The 22,778-nt window shown below is 34.8% G+C and overlaps 1 protein-coding gene across 12 annotated transcripts in view; it reads left to right on the top strand.

The window, feature by feature from the left end:
* The first annotated feature begins 483 nt into the window (after nt 1–483).
* Nucleotides 484–22,778, top strand: part of LOC149783253 (protein scribble homolog) — a 184,501-nt gene continuing 162,206 nt past the window's right edge. For all 12 annotated transcript variants that reach the window (XM_089931472.1, XM_089931479.1, XM_089931476.1 and 9 more), the window contains exons 1-3: nt 484–803; nt 922–1,039; nt 14,589–14,670. In XM_089931472.1, the coding sequence (XP_089787598.1) occupies nt 642–803; nt 922–1,039; nt 14,589–14,670 (362 nt within the window). In that variant the 5' untranslated portion in view covers nt 484–641. The remainder of the gene's footprint in view (nt 804–921; nt 1,040–14,588; nt 14,671–22,778) is intronic.

Below are 22,778 nucleotides of genomic sequence, written 5' to 3' on the forward strand. Positions count from 1 at the left end.
ACCTGCTTACAGTGTACCGCAGGATTAATATCATTTGAATATCGCTGGCTATGTGCAAATCAGTACATAACTACATTTTTACTGTAGTAAGGTTTTCTTGTTTGTGATATGGTCAATAGGTACGTTCAAAATTAGTGAGCTCGTTCTTTATTTGGAAGATTCACAGCTTAACACCCAAATATCGGCAGTCGCTTGTTTATTTTTGCACCTACTTCCTCGATTGGAAAAAAATAGTCATGGTCGAATGATTGGTTTGGTTTGGCCTTTTTTTTCTTAATGACACAGAAGTACAAGGTCTAGGAAATGGTGAATAGCCCGGCGAAAACGAGAATGCTTCCACGCATTGTTGTTTTATTAAACTGGAATATGAACTTTTTTATGTAACAGTAAAAAAGCCACCACTAAAAAAATTTGGTCCCACTAGTTGAGGAGTGATATGCCACCTAGCGGAAGAATTTGCGTGCGCACTGTTTTGTGGGATTTGTTGTGACGTCACGCGACTCAATACAGTATTCGAATCAGTATCATGTAGCCTCTGTTATTTCCCGGATAAGCATTGGATAATCATCGATCTGTTTTTCAGGCGGATATTTCAGGACATTCACATGTTGTCCTGGATAACGTAACTTAATTTAAACAGCATGTTTAAGTGTATACCTATATTTCGGGCGTGTAATCGCCAGGTAGAGTGGATAGATCGCCGACATTGTAATCTCCAGTCAGTGCCTGACGATGTTTTGCGATACGCTCGAAGTCTGGAAGAGTTATTTTTGGACGCTAATAGTATTCGTGAACTACCTAAGGTATAAGTTTTCATTTTTGCATGTGCCTGTATCTCTCTTTTCTTAGTCGGATCTTGTTGATCTTGGTTGGTACCGTATGCTTACAAACTGATCAACAAATTCCTCTTTCTCTTTGCAGAACTTCTTTCGCTTGGTACAACTGAGAAAAGTAACCCTTAGCGATAATGAAATCGCCAGGTTACCGCATGAAATAGCACACTTAGTGAATCTTGTTGAATTCGACGTAAGCAGAAATGGTAAGTTAGATTATACAGCTATTGACTTAAATATACTATAATTTAAATGGGTATATTGGCGGCCATTTTGGATGCTAGATCAGTGTGTCACCGGTGCATGGGCGTGTGTAAAGGGAGGTAACTCCTTGTGAAGGCCTGAACGTTTATGATGATTTTCTTTTGATACAGATTATATTCAGACTGATACAATTATTTAAAAATAACATATTTAGTTCCTCATAGTTTGGATCAGTTCTCAGTGCTTTTTTGCAATTTTCTAATTTTGGTGGCTTGTTTTGTTTCATTGTGTTTTTCCTTTTTTTTTTATTTAAAATAATATGGTTAGTGACAATTATGCTTTGATGTTCCATATGACAGTAACTGTTCAAATTAGAGTCAGTTTGATATGAGAGAAATATCTATGAATCATGTTGGTTATTCTGGTGATAGTCTGTCATGGTATGGTCAAGAACTGAATGTTGTTACGTCTAGTGACTTCAACATAAAGTAACAAGATAAGGTAAAACCCAAACAAGCATTCAAGTTTTCCAAAATAGAATTTTAAAAAAAAGTAACATCAAGTAAAACAAAGTCAAAGAATTAACAATAACTTACAGTGTATGAATTCCTTGAATGTAATTATAATAATCTGAATTGTACTATCAGTTTGTTGCTAATCCAGAAACTGTATCAAGCTATTGTGGATCAAGCTTTTAAAAAATGCATATTTCCGGTCAGTAGACCATTATCATTTTTGTTGTTGCTGACCCTTGCACCCCACCCCCATGGTTAAAAAAAAATAAATGAAAATAATAAAATCCATAAATTGGATTGTTTATCACATTGAACGGGCTTATCCCAATACTTAGAGCACACAGTACTTTATACTAGCCATTGTGTGCGTATATATATATATATATATATATATATATATATATATATATATATATATATATATAGTTGAAAAGCCTACCTACCTCTAATTTTGAAAACAGTGCAATAGGAAACACACATATATATATGTTTGTTTTTGTCTCACTGCATTTAATACAATTATTAATCCGAATATTTTTCCTTCAATGTACTCTCCAAGTCCTTGAAAGTTTCACATAATCTGATGTAATTAGTTAAATATTCATGTCCTCAAAAATAATCCCATGGCACTGTCTGGCTATATCTAATCATACATCACTAATTTCCTCCTTATGGCTCTTACAAACTTGAGCATAACTGCAACAGTAAAAAAAATATTATTTGAATGCCAATTTTTTTATCTGGGACACAGAAAATCACAGAGGCGGGAGTCCTCCGTACACATGTAATAGGTGTGGGGCAAAATTCAAACACTTGCCAGTCCTGCTTCAGCCACCTGGTTTGTGGAAAAAGTGCTGATCAATTAACTGTACTGATATTTACAGTGTCAGAATTCAGTTGCTGAAAGACCCCTTGATGTACATGTTGCCATTATAAGTTTACATCAAAAGAACACGATGCAATAGCTGAGCGGCAAGTTCAAAGGCTTTGACTGGAGGCGGGGATGGAAAATGTACTGATACTTACAGTGATTGAATTCAGAGGCAGAAAGACCCAGAGATGTACATGTGGTCATTTGTAATAGTACATCAAATAAGCAACTTTAGCTTTCATTATTGTGGTCATTTCTGAATGTAGCAGAATAAGCATTGCACGTGACATCAGAATCAAGAAATGTTGAGACTTAGACAAAATGCCATTCACCAATTTGGATAAGTAGTTTGGGGTTAATGAGATTCAGAAGAGTGCCAAAGTTGCTATTATTGATAGTTCGGTTGGGATGCAGCTAAGTTTAAGAAAATGTGTGCTGTCTGGCTTAGTGTTTGGAATAAGTCCTTACTTGGTTTGACAAAATTCAGTCTCACTCTGATGGTCAAACAAGAGCTATGTCTATGTTATAAAGACTGTAGAAATTAAACTCCATGGCAACCAATAGTTCTTCTAACTTTCATAGTTTTTGGGGGAGGGCCAGGGGTCACGCTACCAGGCAACTATGTTGCCTAAAAAAATGTAAACTTCACCTTCTTCTGTTAGGAAAGCGAAAATGATTTAGCCCTGTGATTTTGTAAGAGGTACATTGACTGATCATACTTTGTGTGCATTGATAGCTGATGGATCATTATCTCTTTTCCGAGTAAGGTAACAACTATCACTGCGCTATTTCCTCATGCTTCCTTTGATGATAAAAATATACGAACGTGTGTTTCGAAACTTGAACAGTAATGAGTAAATAGCAATTTGTGATTTAAGATCGGAATCGGTGTTCTGGATGTTGCCTCTTGTACACTATTTCATCATAAAATTAGTTTGAAACTGTAAGTGAACCATTCATCTAACGGGAAGTAATGGCGGATATCGCTTAGTCTGTTATGTAACAGTTTATTAGATTGTCTGCTTTTGTAACTCATCGGGCAGATATATTCAGAAAAATTCAAAGCCTATGTATTATTTTTGTTAAATATTTAACTTGAAAATGCAAACTATGTAGGTCAGAAATGTATGGAACAGTGCTATGTTGTGGAAATCGCGAGATGCACTTTATGGTCTACACCATTTTCTGACTTTACACATATTTGTGAACATACAGAGAAAAGCATATACTATGTAACCATTGCCTAAAATTACTACAGGTATGTAGACAAATAAATAAACCATAAATTTGCAATCCTGTCAGTGGAGTGTAGTAATGAAGTTATATTAAAGTGAGTGATTACATAATGAAAACCTCTCCTTTTAAAAATAGATGTGCTCACGTCTGTAGGAAAGAAGGGTTTATGTCATATACTGACTATAAAAGGAGACATCTGTAATTTTATGCATTTTAGTGTGTTATGTATTCAGAGATCTCGGAAATGCTTAATTACGCCTATATGGATGCCCATTTTTGATCTGGGTCACAGAAAATCACTGAGGCGGGAGTCCTCCATACGCATGTAATAGGTGTGCTGCAAAATTCAAAGACTTGCCAGTCCTTCTTCAGCCACCTGCTTTTTGGGAAAATTTGTTGATCAGTTAGCTGTGCTGTTATTTACGATGACAGAATTCAGTGACTGAAAGACCCTTTGATGTACATACATGTTGCCATTATAAGAGTACATAAAAAGAACATGATGCACTAACTGGGCGGTAAGTTCAAAGGCTTTGACTGGCTGCCAGGTGGGGAAATCTACTGATATTTAAAGTGATTGAATTGAGACTTAGACAAAATGCTATTCGTAAATTTGGATAAGTATTTTGGGGTTAAACGGCAAACTTACAAAGATTGTAACGAGATTCAGAAGAGTGCTAATGTTGCTAGAATTGATAGTTTGGATAGGACACTAGCTACGTGTAAGAAAGTGAGTGATGCCTAGCTTAGTGTTTGGAATAAGTCCTTACTTGGATTGACTAAATTCAGTATCACTGATGGACGAACAAGATCTATTTAAGAGGTACATTGACTGGCCATACTTTTTTAAAAATGCCCTTCGCCTTAGCCTGGTTAGTTCAAGTGTTGTAGCAAAATGTACTCATCAATAGATCAGTAGCTAGGCCTAGTTTTTATATCACTTACGTTGACAAACAAACTCTTGCCCATTAACCCTTTTCTGAGGAAGGTAGCAACTGTCAATTTCCTGCATGATATCCTTTGATGATAAAACATACAGATGTGTTTTAAGATCAGAATCGGAGAAATGGATATATATTGACTGCCTCTTCTACACTATTTCGTCATAACATTAGTTTGAAACTAAGTGAACCAATAGGCCTGACGGGAAATAATGGCGGACTTGCTAAGTCTGGGGTGTACCAGTTTATTAAATTGTCTATTTTCGTAAGTCATCGGGCAAATATTTTCAGAAAAATACACAAATCATTGAAAGCAAAGCCAAGGTATTATTTATTTTATTAAAGATTTTTAACTTTAAACTGCAAATTATGTAGGTCAGAAACGTATAAGACAGTGCTATGTTGTGGAATTCGCGAGATGTGCTTTAAGGTCTATGCTGTTTTCCGACTTGACATGTATTTGCAAAAATGTGGGGGGAAAAACAGCAAATCGGATACTATTTAACCATTGCCTAAATATGCTACAAGGACGTAGACAAATAAATAGACTATAAATTTGCAATCCTGTCAATGGACTGTTGTAATGAAGCTCTAAAAATAGATGCACTCACGTATGTTGTTGTCCTACTTTCCTGATGGTTGTTGATATTGTAAATAGTTACATATGCATTAAAATTTTAAAAATCAGTATATGTTCATGAAAATCTGTAATTTTGTCTTAAGCAGTCAGTATTTTAGTACTGAGTGGTTGGCAGCTATGTATAGTGTCAATTTGCATTTGAAATAAATCAGAATCAAAATATTTGAATATTCTTGAATGATCTAAATTGTTTTAATCCCATTCTTATTAACATGCAGGAACAGTCCTGTTCTGACCTTCAAATCTTGCATATTGAACCAATAAAATACTAGAGTACATGTGTTAATTCTCCATAGGGTAGTTGCACTTTGATTCGCATTCTTTGTTTATGTGACCCCCCCCCATTCATACTTGCGTGTCACTTTTGACCTGCTCAGTTGATGATTTCATCTTAGTGATCTGCCTTGTCATGAGTGAAATTTGTATATCGAAGTATACATGTACTTCTACTATATTACTAACCTCTGAATTAAAGGACTTAAAAATAAAATAGAAATCATATTAAAAATTCAAATGTTTCATAATTGCATAACAATGTAACTTGTACACATTCTGACAGGATCGTTGCCACAATACTACATGTATCTACATAAGGTTGTTCTCTGTTGACTTGACTTGCTACTTGGTGCTCTGTTGGCTCACCATCAAGATGAAAATGTAGCAACGGCATACTTCACCAATCAGTTCACTGGTTTAATGTTTTTATCATTATGACCCAGCATAACATTTAAAGCCATTTGAATAAACCAATGAAAATTTCTCTTCCAAACAGTTGCTTATCAATCAGTATAACTGGCAGTTGTATTGAGGTGAAGGAGAAGGTTACATTGTGCTGTAGACAATGTAGTTTTGTTTATGATTACTCATAACAAGAAAAAAAATCAGCATGATCAGCAATGTTCCCGCTAAGCTGCGTGCACGCGCAGCTTGTTTGATGTCTTAGCGCAGCTAAATGTATTCTGCGCGCAGAGATAATTCTTTTGATTGAACACAATTTCTTCTAATTGATTACAGTTGTTCATTGTTCAAAATATCGTGACTCGTGCCCCCCACCCACCCACTTTGATGCACCCTGCCTGAGGATACAATTTCCGTAAAAAAAATTTGCTCAGTAGGGTTTTGCGGTCTGTTCAGTGGCCTTTGCTCTGTGCTCACTAGTGTACATGCCTTAGAGGGTACGTTGATGATCAGGTGTGGGTAGTAACAAAACTGCAGATTGACTCCGACGGCTTGAAGCAATGGTCAGAAATTTAGTTTTACTAAGTTATTTATTGACCAGATTGAGAGTAGCATTCATTGAGTATGTAACAGTCTGCCTATAGTGCTATAGTTCAGATGTGGCATATGATTCCAGTCAATATGGATATATAATACTATGGAAGAAATCAGTCGTTTAGATGGCAGGGATGGGTATTGCCAGCATTTTAATTTTTTTTTAATAGGTATTGCAATTTAGCATGAAAATATTAATAGTAGTAATTAATATAAAAGAGTTAACATGTAGTCAGAGTATGATATAACTAGCATTGTTACAATTATTAATTATAATGGAAAATCGGTTGTATGAATGAAGAAGATACTTGATTGTGAGACTCCATGATCAGTTGTGCAGAAAAGGAGACTAGATCTTTCCTATTGTGTTTGAGAAGAAAATGGGGGATTCCAAATTACTTTTTTTTCTTAAAAACCACTAGATCGGAAATACATGCCATGGATCAAAATGATCAAACCACAATATGGAAACCCTCATTTATTTTTCTTTGGATTTTTGCAAAAAGAAGAGTCCACTGATGAAGCAGAATATAAAGTATATACGCACGTATATGCTCTTTCGCATATAAGCCAGCCTCCCAAACTGAATATGTATAAACATTAAAAAGTGCATTACCCCGACCCATGAGACTGAGAAAACATCACAGGATGCATGCAGTAAGGGGGCCTCCAGGTACTTTTGTTGAAATCAATGACAGGGTGCATTTTACTATTTCAGTAGCTTGCAAAACAAAGGTTATGTGCCATTAAAACCACACCTACTGTATTGATATACATGTTTTTTATACTAGTGGAGGAAGGGTGAGGGAACAGAAAAGACATTTGCACATTATTTAAATATTACCTTTATTGTTGAAAAGCTATGTCGTTTATAATCTGATGTTGGTTCTTTTCATCGTATGATCTGAAAGTTAAGATTTCATTCTTTAATGACCATGCATATTTATTCATGGTTTTAAGTTCCTATTGAAAACCCAGTTTTAATTGTTGTACAGAACATTCACTGATCCCATCACAGAATAAATGAAAAAAATCATCAGATCGAGGCATCTGTTTTGGCAGAAACTCTTCTATTATTTTCCTTTGTATATTTTTGGTAACATTTCTTTTCCTTTTCTCTTCATTCCATCTTCGCTTTTCAATGGAAAAAATACCAGCACCTTCAACATTTCATTCATGCTTGAATATTTAAACATTTATGAATAATGTCTTATGAAATGTACTAGAAGGTTATTTGAGGTTTGATAGAGTTAGTAATCCATTTTTACCCATGTATAGATCTGCTACTTTGGTTTACCAGTCTTAATTGGTACATCTCTAGCTTAAATAGTGTAACGATTATTATATCAAATAGCTAATACATGTGCATGCATCAGTTTGGAATTGATCAAGATAGCTGACTGATGGCGGCATTAATTTATATTTTGAATGGGCCTTCATATCAAGTAATTAATTGAAATGTATCAGCCACTTTTATGAAATGTACAGAGTGGTTTGGATTTAAATTTAATGCATTACTTAGATTACAGCAGTAACACGTACAGATTACTTACAGAGTCAGCGAAGCTGTGCTTTGTTATGCTGGTCTTAACTCCCAACCTCAGGTCATGACCCAAATGTTGGTGGCCAATTTAGAGTGGCAGTGAATAAAGGGCTTTGAAAATTCTGCCTTCACCATTGTTCTTCTTGCCTCAGGCAAGAGATAATGTCTAGCAGTGTATAGGGAGAAGTGTGGTGTGGTTCATTTTTGTAGTTGCTTATAGATTCAGCAATTTATAACTCCAAACTGACACAACAGACACTTTCCAGTGTAAAGAAAAAAGCCCAGCTGAGATCTGTCTAAGCATCACTATTAAAACTAATTCATGCACAATTTCGGAAAGCCCAGAATTACAAAATGGAGGCTGTTTACATATAAAAAGATCACATAACCCAGTATGACCTTGATAAAACCCAATCATTTTACTCTGAGACTTTAAAAAAAAATACAAACTAGTTCAGGTTTAGGTGTTTACAACTGAAGAGTCTAGGTCAAACTATTATCCACCGCTCCGGTGGCCTAGTGGTTAGAGCGTCCGCCTTGGAGGCAGGAGGTCATGAGTTCTATCCCTAGCAGAGTCATACCAAAGACTTTCAAAAATGGTACAAACAGCTGCCTCGCTTGGTGCTCAGCATTAAGAGGTTAGTGTTAGGACTGGTCGGCCTGGTGTCAGGATAATGTGACTGGGTGGGACATGATGCTTCAGTGCTAAGCATCACTATAAACTGCCACACTGTAGACATAGTGATATGACTGAAAATTGTTAAAGCTTCATTAAAAATCCAAATCACACACACACAAACTATTTTCTGGAAAATATCAAATTTCTAGTCAACAAAACTACATTATTTTGACATGTAATGAAATTAAAAATAAAAAATTTAAAACTTAAAACAGACATTTAAATTAAATCAAATATACATAACATTACTCTGATCTGGTCTGCAGAATCTTGACCTCAAACAGGTGTTATCTTGGAATGACTGAATACAGCCATAGCGTGTTTAATTAACATGTAAATACCACTACCAAGCCATGTGATTCTTGTAATAATGTAAATGGAAACAAAAATTATAAGGAATCACTTAACTAGTGGTATTAATTGATAATGGAATATGGTACTGCACTTGTACACAAGTAAAAATCATTCACAATATAAGTGAACAGTACATATTTACAATCGTGAAGACATCTGTCTGTCTCTCTTAATGGGGATACAGTTATTTTTTATCATTAGGTGCAAGAAGAAAATTGTGATGGAATATGTCTGTCTCGTGGTTATTCATCTTCTAAATTGTAAATTCTACCGCACATATATGCAATTAAATTTAAACACTGTATATTACAAACAATGTACATTACTGGTGCATCCTGCTTTAGCGCAATTACATCTGATCTATGTTCATTTTTAATACTGACGATCATGTAAGTGTTTAAAATATTCACTGTGGGATCCTATATTTGTTCATACACGATCTCTTCCCCAAAATGAAATATCTTTTGTACATTACTCTTGGAGAATTATTTTCCATACGAAAAATAGGATAAAGCGATTAGGATGACATAATCCATATACAAGTTGATTCAGAGTATACGACAACGCTAAGGCTGGCAAATGTGGTATCTCTGCTTGGGTTCTAAAGTGAGTCCTGCATCAGATCAGATGGAGCCATCTTACATGGCCAAAAATGTTGAATACAAATCAACGACAGCAAAGAAAGTATTGTTGTTGTCTTTTCATAGGTGAGAATGGCATATCAACGTCTGTCTGCAATCTGCATACTATAAATATAACCAGTAAATCACATAAAAGAGCACCACATACCACTAACAGACCTTCTAAAAGATGGTAGGATTGTCAATTTAATATATGTATCATTAATGTATTATATCATAGGCTGTGTATCATGAGTCATTTCGATGCACAACACAGATGTATCATTTTACCCCTAATTTTTAATGCCTCATGTTTGGGGCATTTCATTTAAATACTTGTTAGTCGCAAGTGTTAAGGGACACTTGTTACAGAGCTGTGAGCTTTTTCCATGTGCTTGGTTTTTAAGTTAACATTGCATGTCTGGTTAGTTCACCATTTTAGCATGTTTAGAGTTTCTAATGAGGTTGTTTGAACAATGCAAGATGGTTGTATCTGTCAAACTGATGCCAAATTGTAGCAAACAAATTAAACCATAACAATAGAGGCACTACTAAATTATTTATAACCCCCTACTGTGGTGTATACTGGTGTTCGATTGTCTGTTCAGCCATCAAACATTTGTTTTGTTTGTATATCTTTTAGCAGTCATGCAATACGAGTCCGCCTTTTTTATCAGCAATTAAGTTATCCCCAGTTATTTTCTACCTCTGTGCAACACACTATTCTACAGTTGATATCCTGAACAAATCAAGACATTTTCATTAAACTTGATGCTTTTGAATCCTGATGTGTCTGATAAAGGATGAGCTTTGTTTGATTAGCATTTAAAGAGCTATCTTAATTATGCACACAAAAATAATATTTGGAGTATCAATGCATTCAGTTGGGGCAAAAGTAGGATTTGCATCAAAGGTTTTACCTTGATATTTTTTACACATTAACCCCTGGAGCTTTTTGCCATTTTTGCCTGAAAATCGAGTAGGAAACACATTTTGAAAGATCTTTCTTAATAGACTCGAAGACACCAAATCCCTGGTCATCTTTCAATAACATACTGCCTAGTTGATGTTAGAAACATCATTTTTCATTGGCTATTTGACTCGCACATGAGCCAAATGCCGGTCTTATCCTACATTTTGCAAAGGCTCATCTGTCTGTTTGCAGTTCATACCAGTTTGCCTTAGATCTGAGACCAAAAAGTCTAAAATATGGACACAAAATGGGATTCCAACTACGGGCGTATTTTGCATAAAAAAAAAGTCGGGTCCAAAACACGAGGTTTTTCTATCTGTATTTTGTAGTTGCAACTAGATATTCCAGATTATTTGGTATCATTGTAGAGCTACATCTGTTTACCTTTCTATAATACCACCCACTTTAGTGTATCATGCGTGATCATGATGCTACAGAGCTCGGCAGTAGGCTACTACCTCCTGCCCTGTAAAGTCGTCGCTAGGGTTTAATGTGTTAAGCACAATTTGGTTTCTCTAAAGCAGTCATTCATCTTGTTAGAAAGGATGTCTAAAATGCAATATAAATGTATAGAATCTTCTATTTTAGGATCTTCATTTCTTGTTCACATAAATATAACATATAATATCTAATATCACTGGCTTCTAGAATAACAAGTAGACAAAGTTTACGTAATGTACAAAGTGTAGGATAATTGATTTAAGGGAGAGAATTGGGCTCATAAAATTCTTGCCTTTAACAGCACAATTTTAATTTTGTATTCAAATTTTTTCAGTGCTCCTTATTTACAATTTGAAACAATATTTCAGATGTTGTGATTTAATTTTACTTGCCGTTTTCCTCATTAAATAAAAGGTTGATCACTTTTTTGGGGCTAAAAGTTGATAAAGTGATGTTAATAAACATTTGAATTTTGGAGTGTATATGTAGACCTTGTACCTGTTGAAGTGATCGAGGTCTGACTTACTCCACACATGGGCCAGATTAGTGATTTTTATTGTCCGTAAGGGGATACAAACCATAGTAAGGAGTAGGATTGGGAACAGAAAGTAAATTACTGCTGCCATCCAGCTGTGTTCTACTCTTATTTAGCTAACAGAATTTTTTAAGTTTTTGTATTGTTGAAAATAATTGCTTGATTGAGCTTGTGTTGACATTAACATTGCCTGTCAGTCATGGAGATTTAAATTTTTGTAATTCAGTTTATCTATCGGTAAACTCAAAATCAGTAATCAAAAACAAATGCGGGCAGTTGGTTGAGATCGATTTCTTAGTGAAAGAGGTAATTAGCATCTTCATGTTATGTCACAGAAGACCAAATCCCAGGGGGAAAAAGCTGTTTGGAAAAACGTTGCTTGGTCATGAAGGCACTGCAGACCCACAGCGCCACATGTATATTGGATGGGGGTTAATCTTTGCAAAGATTCTTTGCAAGATACGTCAGCTCTGCTTTCGTGCGAGTTGAGGTGAAATTTTGGAAATATGCTAATTCATGAAAGGGTGTTTGAGACAAACCATAAAGAAATTCCTTTTTATCAGAATGTATCTTGTCTCTGTTTAAGTATGATTTCCAACAGCTTACTAACAACACATGTATGAATTTGTTGACTGTTTTACTTCCTCGAGGAGAAGTATATCTAAAATCTTTCATCAACCAAGTCTGCTCTAGCATTTTAATTAAGGCAGGTAACATTACTTTTTGCTTTGAAGATCACAAGATTTATTTGATCTAAGTAATACACCCTAAAATCACTGCAAATCAGAATGTGCATTTCATTTATGATTTGTTTCAGAGTGGGTGGTATCATCTTTCATCGGGGGGGGGGGTGTCAGAGTGGATGGTATGGTCTTTCATCTTGCCCTGTGGTCATGCTACAGATGGATATTTGCTCATATTAAGTTAATTTGTCATGGTGATGGAGAGGTTAGAGCTAGATTGGAGGATTGCCACTTAGTGCCTATCAGTTCAGCAATTTCGTTTGTATGAGAATCAAATGAAAATTCCCATATTATTTTGTATGACAAAGCAGGTAGTGACCAACATGAGGTTGATCTGTTGTATGATGAAACATTTGAAGAGAGTGGTTTGCAAATATATCTATGAAGTGTTACATAAACCGAAATAAAGTAGCCTATATTGTTTTTGCTTTTCTTTCATGAGGCCAAGGAAAGTGTTATGATTTTGTAACCCAATTGATATAGTGTATGTTTATTCCATGTATGAACTGATGTATATTAGTCTACCATTTAACAAAAATAATTGAAGATGTGTCAGAAAAGTAAAATGAAAATTTTGATTTAGCTTTTCTTTAATTGAATATAAATAGTAACGGTCCTTTTTTGTGACTGTTCTACTTGCTCAATGAATTGCTGTTGTTGTTGTAGGGTTTAACGCCATTTTTCAGCACACGATAAGCTATACATGGCAGCCAGTATTAATTGTGGAGGAAGAACCTGGGAAATCCCCTGAAAGAACCACCGACCCTCGAGAAGCTACTGGCAAGCTTTCTCGATGAATTCTTGCAGGAGAAATATAAATATATGTACTGTACAGTATAGATGAATATCAGCTTACATTGAATACAACATTCTATTATTTAGTACATTCCCTGCACCAGTAATAAGGCAATTAACCAAATGTGCATGTAAATTGTTGAACTTGACATGATATAATAAACTTCAGCATTACCATGTATGCTAAGATGGCATTGTTCAAAGAGGCACCATAGCAAGTTCCGATTGGAATTAATTATAAAATGAAATGATCTTTTTCCCATTTTTCAATGGAATTAATGATGTGAATTAGATTGTTTTGTAATATAAAAGATGAGTTACAGTTGTATTCAGAATGAAGTTCACTCATTTGTGTTGACATGCCAATAGGCTTGGTATATCACAAATGATCTAATCCAAAATGTCTTGAACTGAATTCATGGTAATTCTACAACAACTAGTAAATTTAGAAGTCTGAGCACTTTGTAATTACAATGAATAATTGAAATAAATTAATCCTCTAAATTGATAACAACTAAATTATTCCTCTAAGACTGTTGTTTATGTTAGGAATTACCAACTTTCAGTAAATCATCCCTTATGTAAAAAGACATACATAATACAGAAATGGATGAGAGCTGAATATTCATTCTTGATCAGTCAAACTTTGTCAGCACAGTCAACTACTTTAGCTGCTAGCCAGTCAGTAATTAGGTAAACTTGTGTCTTTTTCAAGAAAAATCCTGAACTCTATTTCATGAACATGTTTACTGTGAGAAGAGTACATTTTACTATCTTGAAAAATGAGTTCACTAAAGTGGCCTCATCATAAAGTCCACACCCAAAATCATACAGAAAATTTGTGTGTGTGTGTATATATATAATAATAATAACAATAATAATGAGGACTTTGTATAGCACCTGATCTTTAGACGCTCTAAGCACTTTACAACATTAGACAACACCTATAAGATAAAAAAACATATAATGATTACAAACACAGACACCATGAAATTAGAAAACATAGAGAGAAAGAAACATGTTGAGAATATTTAAGGTAGGAAACATTGTTATGACTTTAAGTTTGTTCTTGCAGTCGAAATAAGTGAGTTTTGAGAGCACTCTTGAGTGTGATCACTATGTCTAAGTTCAGTGGGCAATTCATTCCATGTTGCTGGGCCCAGGTATGCAAAAGAACGCTGTCCATATGACTTTGTTTTCATAGTGGGAATAATGAGTATAGATACATGTATATCCACACACACACACAGATTTTCTGTATGAATGTGGGTTTGTACTTTAAGATGAGGTACACTTTGTGGGGAGTATAATATGATTTTGTATGAACAGGTCTATAAATTAGTAGTCCTGTTCTTGCTTTATTTTACCATATTGCATTTTTATCCCATTTCAGATATTGGAGAGATACCAGATAACATTAAATTCTGCAAAAATCTACAAGTGTTGGATATCAGCAGCAATCCTCTGGTAACTCCGTAAGTATTGCATATTTTGATAGGTTTTGTACTTGTGCAGTCTTAACAATTAGCATCTTACCCATGACCATTATCAGCCAAATAATGTTTGAACTGGCAGCATTTGCCTGTTAAGTGGACCAAATGAAGAATGCACAGTTCTGATACAATATTTATTATAAAATTCTGTTCCATATTCTTTCATGATTCTAGTTATTTTCACAATTTCATGGCCATCTGAACAGTTTCAGTAAGGTAGTTATAAGTTAGCTTTACACAAACAAATTGACCAGTCACATGAAGTGCAGTAAGATTCTACTGATTTTACAACTTATATACTTTAATGAGTTTGATAATTCAGCATGTTGATCGGAGCTGCAAAGATCCAGATCTTAACAGACCGAAAATCTTGCATTGTTTTCAAGGTTGTGGTTTTTTCCGTTATTTTAAGTGAAAAAATCTTTCCATCATGAATAACAGAGGTGCCCAGAGAGGGACTTAAGGCTAATCTGCTGATCTGTGACACATAATTTTTGAATGGTCTACAAAAAGTGCCATCGTGCTGATCCGTGACACATAATTTTTTGGATAGTGTACAAAAAGTCCCATCCCACACAAATCTCTTTGAAAACGTTCTTGTTCCTATTGTCATTTTGTAAGTTGATAGCATCAAGACTTTAGATAATTTTAATAATGAGTGACATCCCCACGAAATGAGGTCACCTTGCATTTGACTGACCATATTTTTTTTTATAAGAGTTTGATTTGACTTGGTATTTAAGCTTATGTTATTAAGATATTGGAGGAGGTGGATTGAGAACATCATCCCCACATATTAATGTGGTGACAGTGTTGCATGTAGGTTGCACAACTGTTAAAATCCCATAAAAATACAGCTTTTTCTGGATAATTTTTAAATATATGAAGCATGGTTTTATGGATCATTCCCACTTTATTCCAAGAATTGTAGTAATTTCTCTTTATGCTCTGTTATAAAGTTGCTGTTATGGGATACCACTTCACTTGGTTGGAGATTGATTATTGCCAAGCAATGCTAATTTGATTGAACTCAAGCTTAAGTTTCTTTGACAAAGCGATTATGTCTAATCATTTGGCTGAATGAGATTATGTATACAATGGTCCCCCTCTTATATGGCCACCCCTTGTACAACAGGAAAGTGGCCTTTCCAGAGGAAACTGAATTTTTTGTGAGAAGTATATGTAATGTACTAAGTAAGAAAGCTACATACTTCAAAGCATTTAATATCTTCGTTTTAAAGTAATATGCCTTCATAGGTCTAATGATTGGGTATGGTTTTTGTTAGATGTTTCGCAGGAAGGCTACCAAAGACAATTCAGTCAGTTCTTTATATTATGCCAGACTAAAAATATGTTTTTCCAGTCATCCGACCATACCATCCCTGTTTCTCATTGCCGACAATAGCATTTTTTCCCCCCATGTTTAAAAATAATCACATTAAAAAAATACTGTATAATGGTTTTAAAAAAATGATCTGCCAACCCTAATCTTAAAACCATGCAACTAGAACACATTGTTTGACTTTAGAAAAAGGAATCTAATTGCCTGAGGGAGTTTATGAAATCTTACAATCAAGCAAGTTTAGTTCGAGTCCTATCGACATGGCCTAGTCTGGGTTAAGCTGCTCAATAAAATGATGTTCTGTCGCTATTGGTATTTTCTTGTTAATGTTAAGGTTTTTTGTTTTGATCCAAAGGGATAAAAAAATAAACCCCAATCCCAGTTAGGCGTAAAACGATAAACCTGTGCCATATATGTATATTTATTGGGACACACAATCTACACTGGTGTACATAAATTAACAGTATGATTCAGAATTTGTTGTCAAAAAAAAAAGTATTAAAGCTGTAAAACAAGACATCATTATCTCCTGAAACCATGAACAAAAACCTCAATCTGGCGATTACATCATTTAAAGTCAACAATTATAGAGATAACATTGACACTCATTTAATTGATCTTGAGTACAGTAAATTTCAAAACTCCATTGCCCAAGTAAAATATTCTGTATATCCTTAGATTTTATCATGTCTGTCATTATTAAAGGACATCATAATACCCAGATGTTCAATGAAAGTGAGATAGGCCATTGACATTCCATTTATTGGGAGAGCATAACTATACACATACGAAATCATGTTGAATTCCTGAGAAGAAGAAAAATAAAATTTTGAAATTCACAATCATTGAATATAATATTTGTGTCTTCGGTGTTAATCCTGAATTCTGATATTTTAAGTCAGTCTTGCAATTTTCTGACTGACATGGCAAGGAATGTACATGATGACCTAATTTATGATTCAGGTTGTAAAGACATGGTGCCAGCAGAATTTCCGATGTACTTTTCTGAATTTTGTAATTCTATCTGATGCCAGAATGTCACATAGCAGATTCTTCTCAAATACTAGCAGATACTGTAAAAAATAGCTGATATTGTCAACATCAGTGTTGCCTCCTTGTTACAGTTGCATTTGGGTTGACAGCCATTTCTATATGGAATTTTCGGTCAATATTTTAATGATTATTTATTTGGAGAGACCTTAAATGTATTTCATGATCTTTAGTGGAAAAGCAGAAATGGCATCTTGTTACATCACCAACCATTGAGTGATTACAGTTTTCATATACATGTACCTAGATTGGTTCTTTGGTGTCTCCAGTATCATAAAACATCAGTTGGATATTTTTCATTGATGTTAAAAAAATGTAGGTCAAAGTTCACTTTGGTGAAAGACAAACTTGTGATGCCTGTTGTACATCTATAGATGTGCTGCATATTTGACATATTTGAGGCTAATTATTTTGCTGAAATGCATAGTAGATAATTTTACTTCATTCACGGTCAACAGAACATTTTAATTGTGAGCACATGTATCAGCATCTTTGGTGTGTCTTGAACTTAACAGTGGTTGAAATTATAGATTTACTCTATTCAGAACACTTAAATTCATCATTTTAGAATTCGTGCATTGGTTATCTGCTAAAGTCTTTGTCACCAAGCCATGTTCTTGCATTGTTGGGTGCATATTCATTTTTGCTCTTGGAGCGTTTTTGTCCAGTGTCATCCACACCGCTGACCATTATGTGCCTAATGTATTTCCATATAGTGTAGGGAAAGTGCAAAGTTCCCTTGGTTCATGTCCATTATGTGGATAAATGTAAATTGAGAAACTTTTACATACTTTTATGTCCTACATCACATGTTGTTGATAATAAATATGAATAAAATAGGGATGGCCTAGTTGCTATGTTATCCGTTTTATAAAATATCTAAATCAACTGAGACTACAGTATGGAACTTACTAGTCCATGCAGATACATGTATCACTGCATAAATTTACTTCCTAGTCCTTTCAAATACATGTATCACTGCATACATTTACTTACTAGTCATTTCAAATACATGTATCACTGCATACATTTACTTACTAGTCATTGCAAATACATGTATCATATACATTTACTTACTAGTCATTTCAAATACACGTTACTGCATACATTTACCTACTAGTCATTGCAAATACATGTATCACTGCATACATTTGTTTCTGTGTCGTTACTGTCTGGAGGAATTTTCTGTAATTGCTCAGAAGAAATAATAGTCCAATTTATTTGTATAACAGTACAAAGAACCAGTTGGTTGATAAATACAAGCCTGGAGGGCATACATAATACATGCTAGCTACTTGAGTGCTTAATAAGAATTCTTTTGCAATAATGTAAACATTTGTGGAGGAAGATGGTCATACAAATGGACAATGGTGAAATCCACCAAACAGGTCAAGTTTGGTTTGTGTCGATGTTTTTATGCACTGTGAAATATGTTGGTTGTTTAGCACCAAGTTAATTGAAGCAAAGAATTTCCTCATTATTTTAATACAGATTATTAGGAGTAAGTTTTTTTCCAAAGTATTTGTTCAGTGACCATTCAAAAATAAACACCAGTTCTAGTTCCAAACAGACCTAGTCCAAAATCAGACATTTATGAAGATCTCACAGTATTTTTGTTTATGCCTTGAAATGTGTATCCCTAAATTTGTGGGTTAGAGGATCACAGTGTTCCCTGTACATGAATCCTAGGTGTGACATTGCATGTTGAACTGGACAAGAATAATATATTAATCGGTAATGCTCTGTGACAGTAGTTCCCATCTTGGGGACCCTGGGGTTATTCCAGTGGGTTTGCAACTGACTTTTCAAATATGTGTTTTTGTGTTGAGTTGGATAAAATGTGAATTCATGTACGACGATTACTAAGCTCATACTTTTTGTCAGTATATATTTTCATGATTTTGTATTATATATGTTCTGCCTAAATATACAATTAATTAGCATGCAGGGGGCTGCAAAATTTTTTGAAGTGAAGAAGGGGTCTTTATACTCAAAATGGTTGGAAACCAAAGCTCAGTGGTGTTTCAAGGTGTTGAAAATTGATTGGTCATACTCTGGTGTTTACAAGGTGGACAAAGAATATGGCTGATAATTGATGGGTCCTATTCTGGTTTGAAGGTGGCCAAGAATATATCTGATAATTGATGGGTTGTACTTTATGATATTTACAAGTGGACAAGAAAATATCTGATAATTGATAGGTCATGCTTTATGGTGCTTACTAAATAACCCTAGTTGATGCTTCAGACCACGAAGTTCCAAACCAGAAATGCTTTAGACCTGAAAATCTTATCTTGGGTTCTGATGTAGCAAGCAGTATATTATAGCTGACATGTCATGATAGGAGAAATATTGAAGTAATTTATTGCTCAGCTTGAACATGCCATGTAATTTTACTGCAATTACTAGTCATGTTATCAAATGTTAAATTACAATTTCTGTGAGGTAAAAAGTGGTTTTTCGCTGTGTTCCTTTTCTTTAATTGGAACTTGCATGGATAATATACTCCAACCTAAAGAGATAACAAGAAAAGAAGACCAGATGAAAACTAGAGAACAATGGAAAGAAGATAAGATGCAAATTGGAAAGACAATAAAGAGACTAGTAATACAGCATGCAAATTGGGAATACAGTGTAAAGAAGACAACATACAAACTGGGGAGGCAATAAAGAGACTAGTAATACAGTATACAAATTTAGATGACAACAAAAAGAAGACAAAATTCAAGCTTAAAATTTTTCATTTGAAAACTTTCTGTTTTATGATACTTTATTGTATTTTAATAGTTTTGTCAACTTTGACTAAACTAGTCATATTTATATTTGGAACTTGTGAACAAATGTTTTCTTTATCATAAGAAATTTTAATTTATTGTGCATAAAATAAAAGGGGGGTGCGTTAAAATCTCTACCCAGGGAATGAGCAGGAAACTTAAAATTGATAATGCGGACAATGTTTTAGAAACAGCATTAATTATAGTCCTGCACTGAAAATCTTAAAGCATTCAACCAATAATTTTGTATGTCCTAGTTTTAAGATATGCATGACAGTGTTTGTTGTCTGAATATAAAAAACAACTGCAAACTATGATTGTCCCAAAGGCAAATAAAAGCTGATTAAATTTGTTACCATCCAGTTTACATCAACAAATGCATGATTTTCTGCTTACCATATATGCTCACTTATAAACTGAGTCAAACTGAAAACAACAATCCTGATGTGCCTTAGCATAATGCACCTGCAGATCAGGGTCATTGCTGTTTGTTCTACTGATTCCTCATAACAAACTGTGCCATTTGCAGTCGGACTGGACTTATCAGAGAGTATAGATGGTACATTGAAACATCAGATGAATTTCTTGTTTTGTTTTATTAGTCAATGAATTGGATCAATGCAGAGCTATTGAAATGGTGACCTGCAAACTTGCACAGAAATTCCTTTTGCAGTAACATAGTTAAGTTGAAGGGACTGATGTGTGAATAGAGAAATGGTATTTCATTTTCAGTGCTAAATATATTGAGCGGTGTTTGTTACCCAAAGGACCAATCATCAGTTACACAAAATTAATCCATCATCACTTCCAGTAAATTATTTCTTCAAACTGAAATCAGCCATGATGACTGAGTACAGTTCAGTTGACAATGAATTTATTTAGAATTTCCTTAAAAGGACTTCATTTATTGATTGAATTCGAATCAGTGCACACTGTTCCCCATGGTGTAATTTACTAAATGATTACCATGTATGTACACACATGTACAGGTTACATCCATTTGCAAACAAGGTAGACCCTGATCTACCAACTTGTTACAATACCTCTGATCATGGTGTTGTTTATTTGGTCTTTCTCTTTTGTCTGAATTAACCTTGAAAAGAGCTGCACTTTGTTTCTTTTCCATTCCAAACAAACCCCTGCTTCAGCAAAATATTGTGTAAGTTACTCGGGTTTAACAACAAAGACGATGCAGGGTATGCATCCATTGTTGGAATTGTTAATGTGCAAATCAAGCCAAGAATTGTGCCACATATATGTCTGCAAGGAATAAGTTCAGACCTTTAAGTCATCGTTTTCCGTTCAATTGCTGATATTCATCTAGGCAAGTATTTAATAGTCTTTAAATATTTTTAGCTATGTGACTCCATTGTGTGATTGTCATTTCCCTGTAATGGAGTATTAAGCCGTAGTTTAATACCACAACTCTAGCTGCTACAGATGCTGGTCTATAATGTACTTGCAGATCAGGATCTGCCCTGTATTTAGCTCTATGTGTCTTAAACCACAAGAACTTATCATCAGTTCATCTATTAGGTTAGTGTAGCCAGCCAACCCCTAGAGAGGTACAAGTGTAACTTATTTGTTGTGTCATCAGTTCGTCCATTTGGTTAGTGTAGCCGACCAACCTCTAGAGAGGTACAAGTGTAACTTATTTGTTGTGTCATCAGTTTGTCCATTAGGTTAGTGTAGCCAGCCAACCCCTAGAGAGGTACAAGTGTAACTTATTTGTTGTGTCATCAGTTCGTCCATTAGATTAGTGTAGCCAGACAACCTCTAGAGAGGTACAAGTGTAACTTATTTGTTGTGTCATCAGTTCATCCATTAGGTTAGTGTAGCCGGCCAACCTCTAGAGAGGTACAGGTGTAACTTATTTGTTGTGTCATCAGTTCGTCCATTAGGTTAGTGCAGCCGGCCAACCTCTAGAGAGGTACAATTGTAACTTATTTGTTGTGTCATCAGTTCATCCATTAGGTTAGTGTAGCCGGCCAACCTCTAGAGAGGTACAAGTGTAACTTATGTGTCTTAAAAGCATAATATGAGCATCAGAAATGTAATTAGTGTATTGCGTGACATGATTACAATTAACTGTATGAAAAATCTACATTAATTTTGCTGCTGTCCTGGTTAAATTTCTTATAACAAATTGGCAAAATCCATCTGGATTAGTACTAGAATACAAACAAAAGGCAATGAGTGGTATTACATCACTCTCATATTCTTCTTTTTTTAATTTGTAAAGCACTGTTGAATTGTCCTTTTCCAGTCATACAACATTTATTTATCAATTTGATTAAGCCTGTTTCACCTGGTTCCGCCTTTTAGTTAGAGAATGGTCAGTTGTACAATTCATTTCATTGGACTTGGCCAGTGTGGGCTTTATGAGAAAGGATGCCAGAAGGTTCCTAATAGGTCAGTGGTTATTTTCAGGATTTTCCCCGGGTTTTTCTGCCATTTAAGCTGGCCACAATGTATAGCTTCACGTGTGCTGGAACAAAAATGGCATTAAACTCGCAACAACAACAACCAGTATTGCTGAAAGTTTTGTCATTTTGATCTTGCTACTGCTACGCCTCCTGAATAAGTGGCAGTATCAACATGGCTATTTTACCAAATGACTTCTTACAATGTGCGGCTGGTCCTTAATGGGGGCGCTCACCAGATAATATGTACTTTTGAGAGAGTGATGTATGTAAGGTGAAGTAGTTTTGCATTTAAAACATGCACAACAGAGAGAATGTTGGCATACCTCTATGCTACATTAATGTAATGTGGATGATATTTCTTTTGGATATTGTACTTTTGGAAATTTTACATGATTTAAGCACACTGCTAACTAAAATGACTGCTCCCTTGTGTTTAAAAAATCAGCCTGAATTAGTCTAAAGTACACTATACATAGCAGCTATTAAAGTAGGGAAAAT

The sequence above is a fragment of the Sinohyriopsis cumingii genome, chromosome 14 (genome assembly GCF_028554795.1).
Source record: "Sinohyriopsis cumingii isolate HCF-2022 chromosome 14, ASM2855479v2, whole genome shotgun sequence".
NCBI classification, from domain to species: domain Eukaryota; kingdom Metazoa; phylum Mollusca; class Bivalvia; order Unionida; family Unionidae; genus Sinohyriopsis; species Sinohyriopsis cumingii.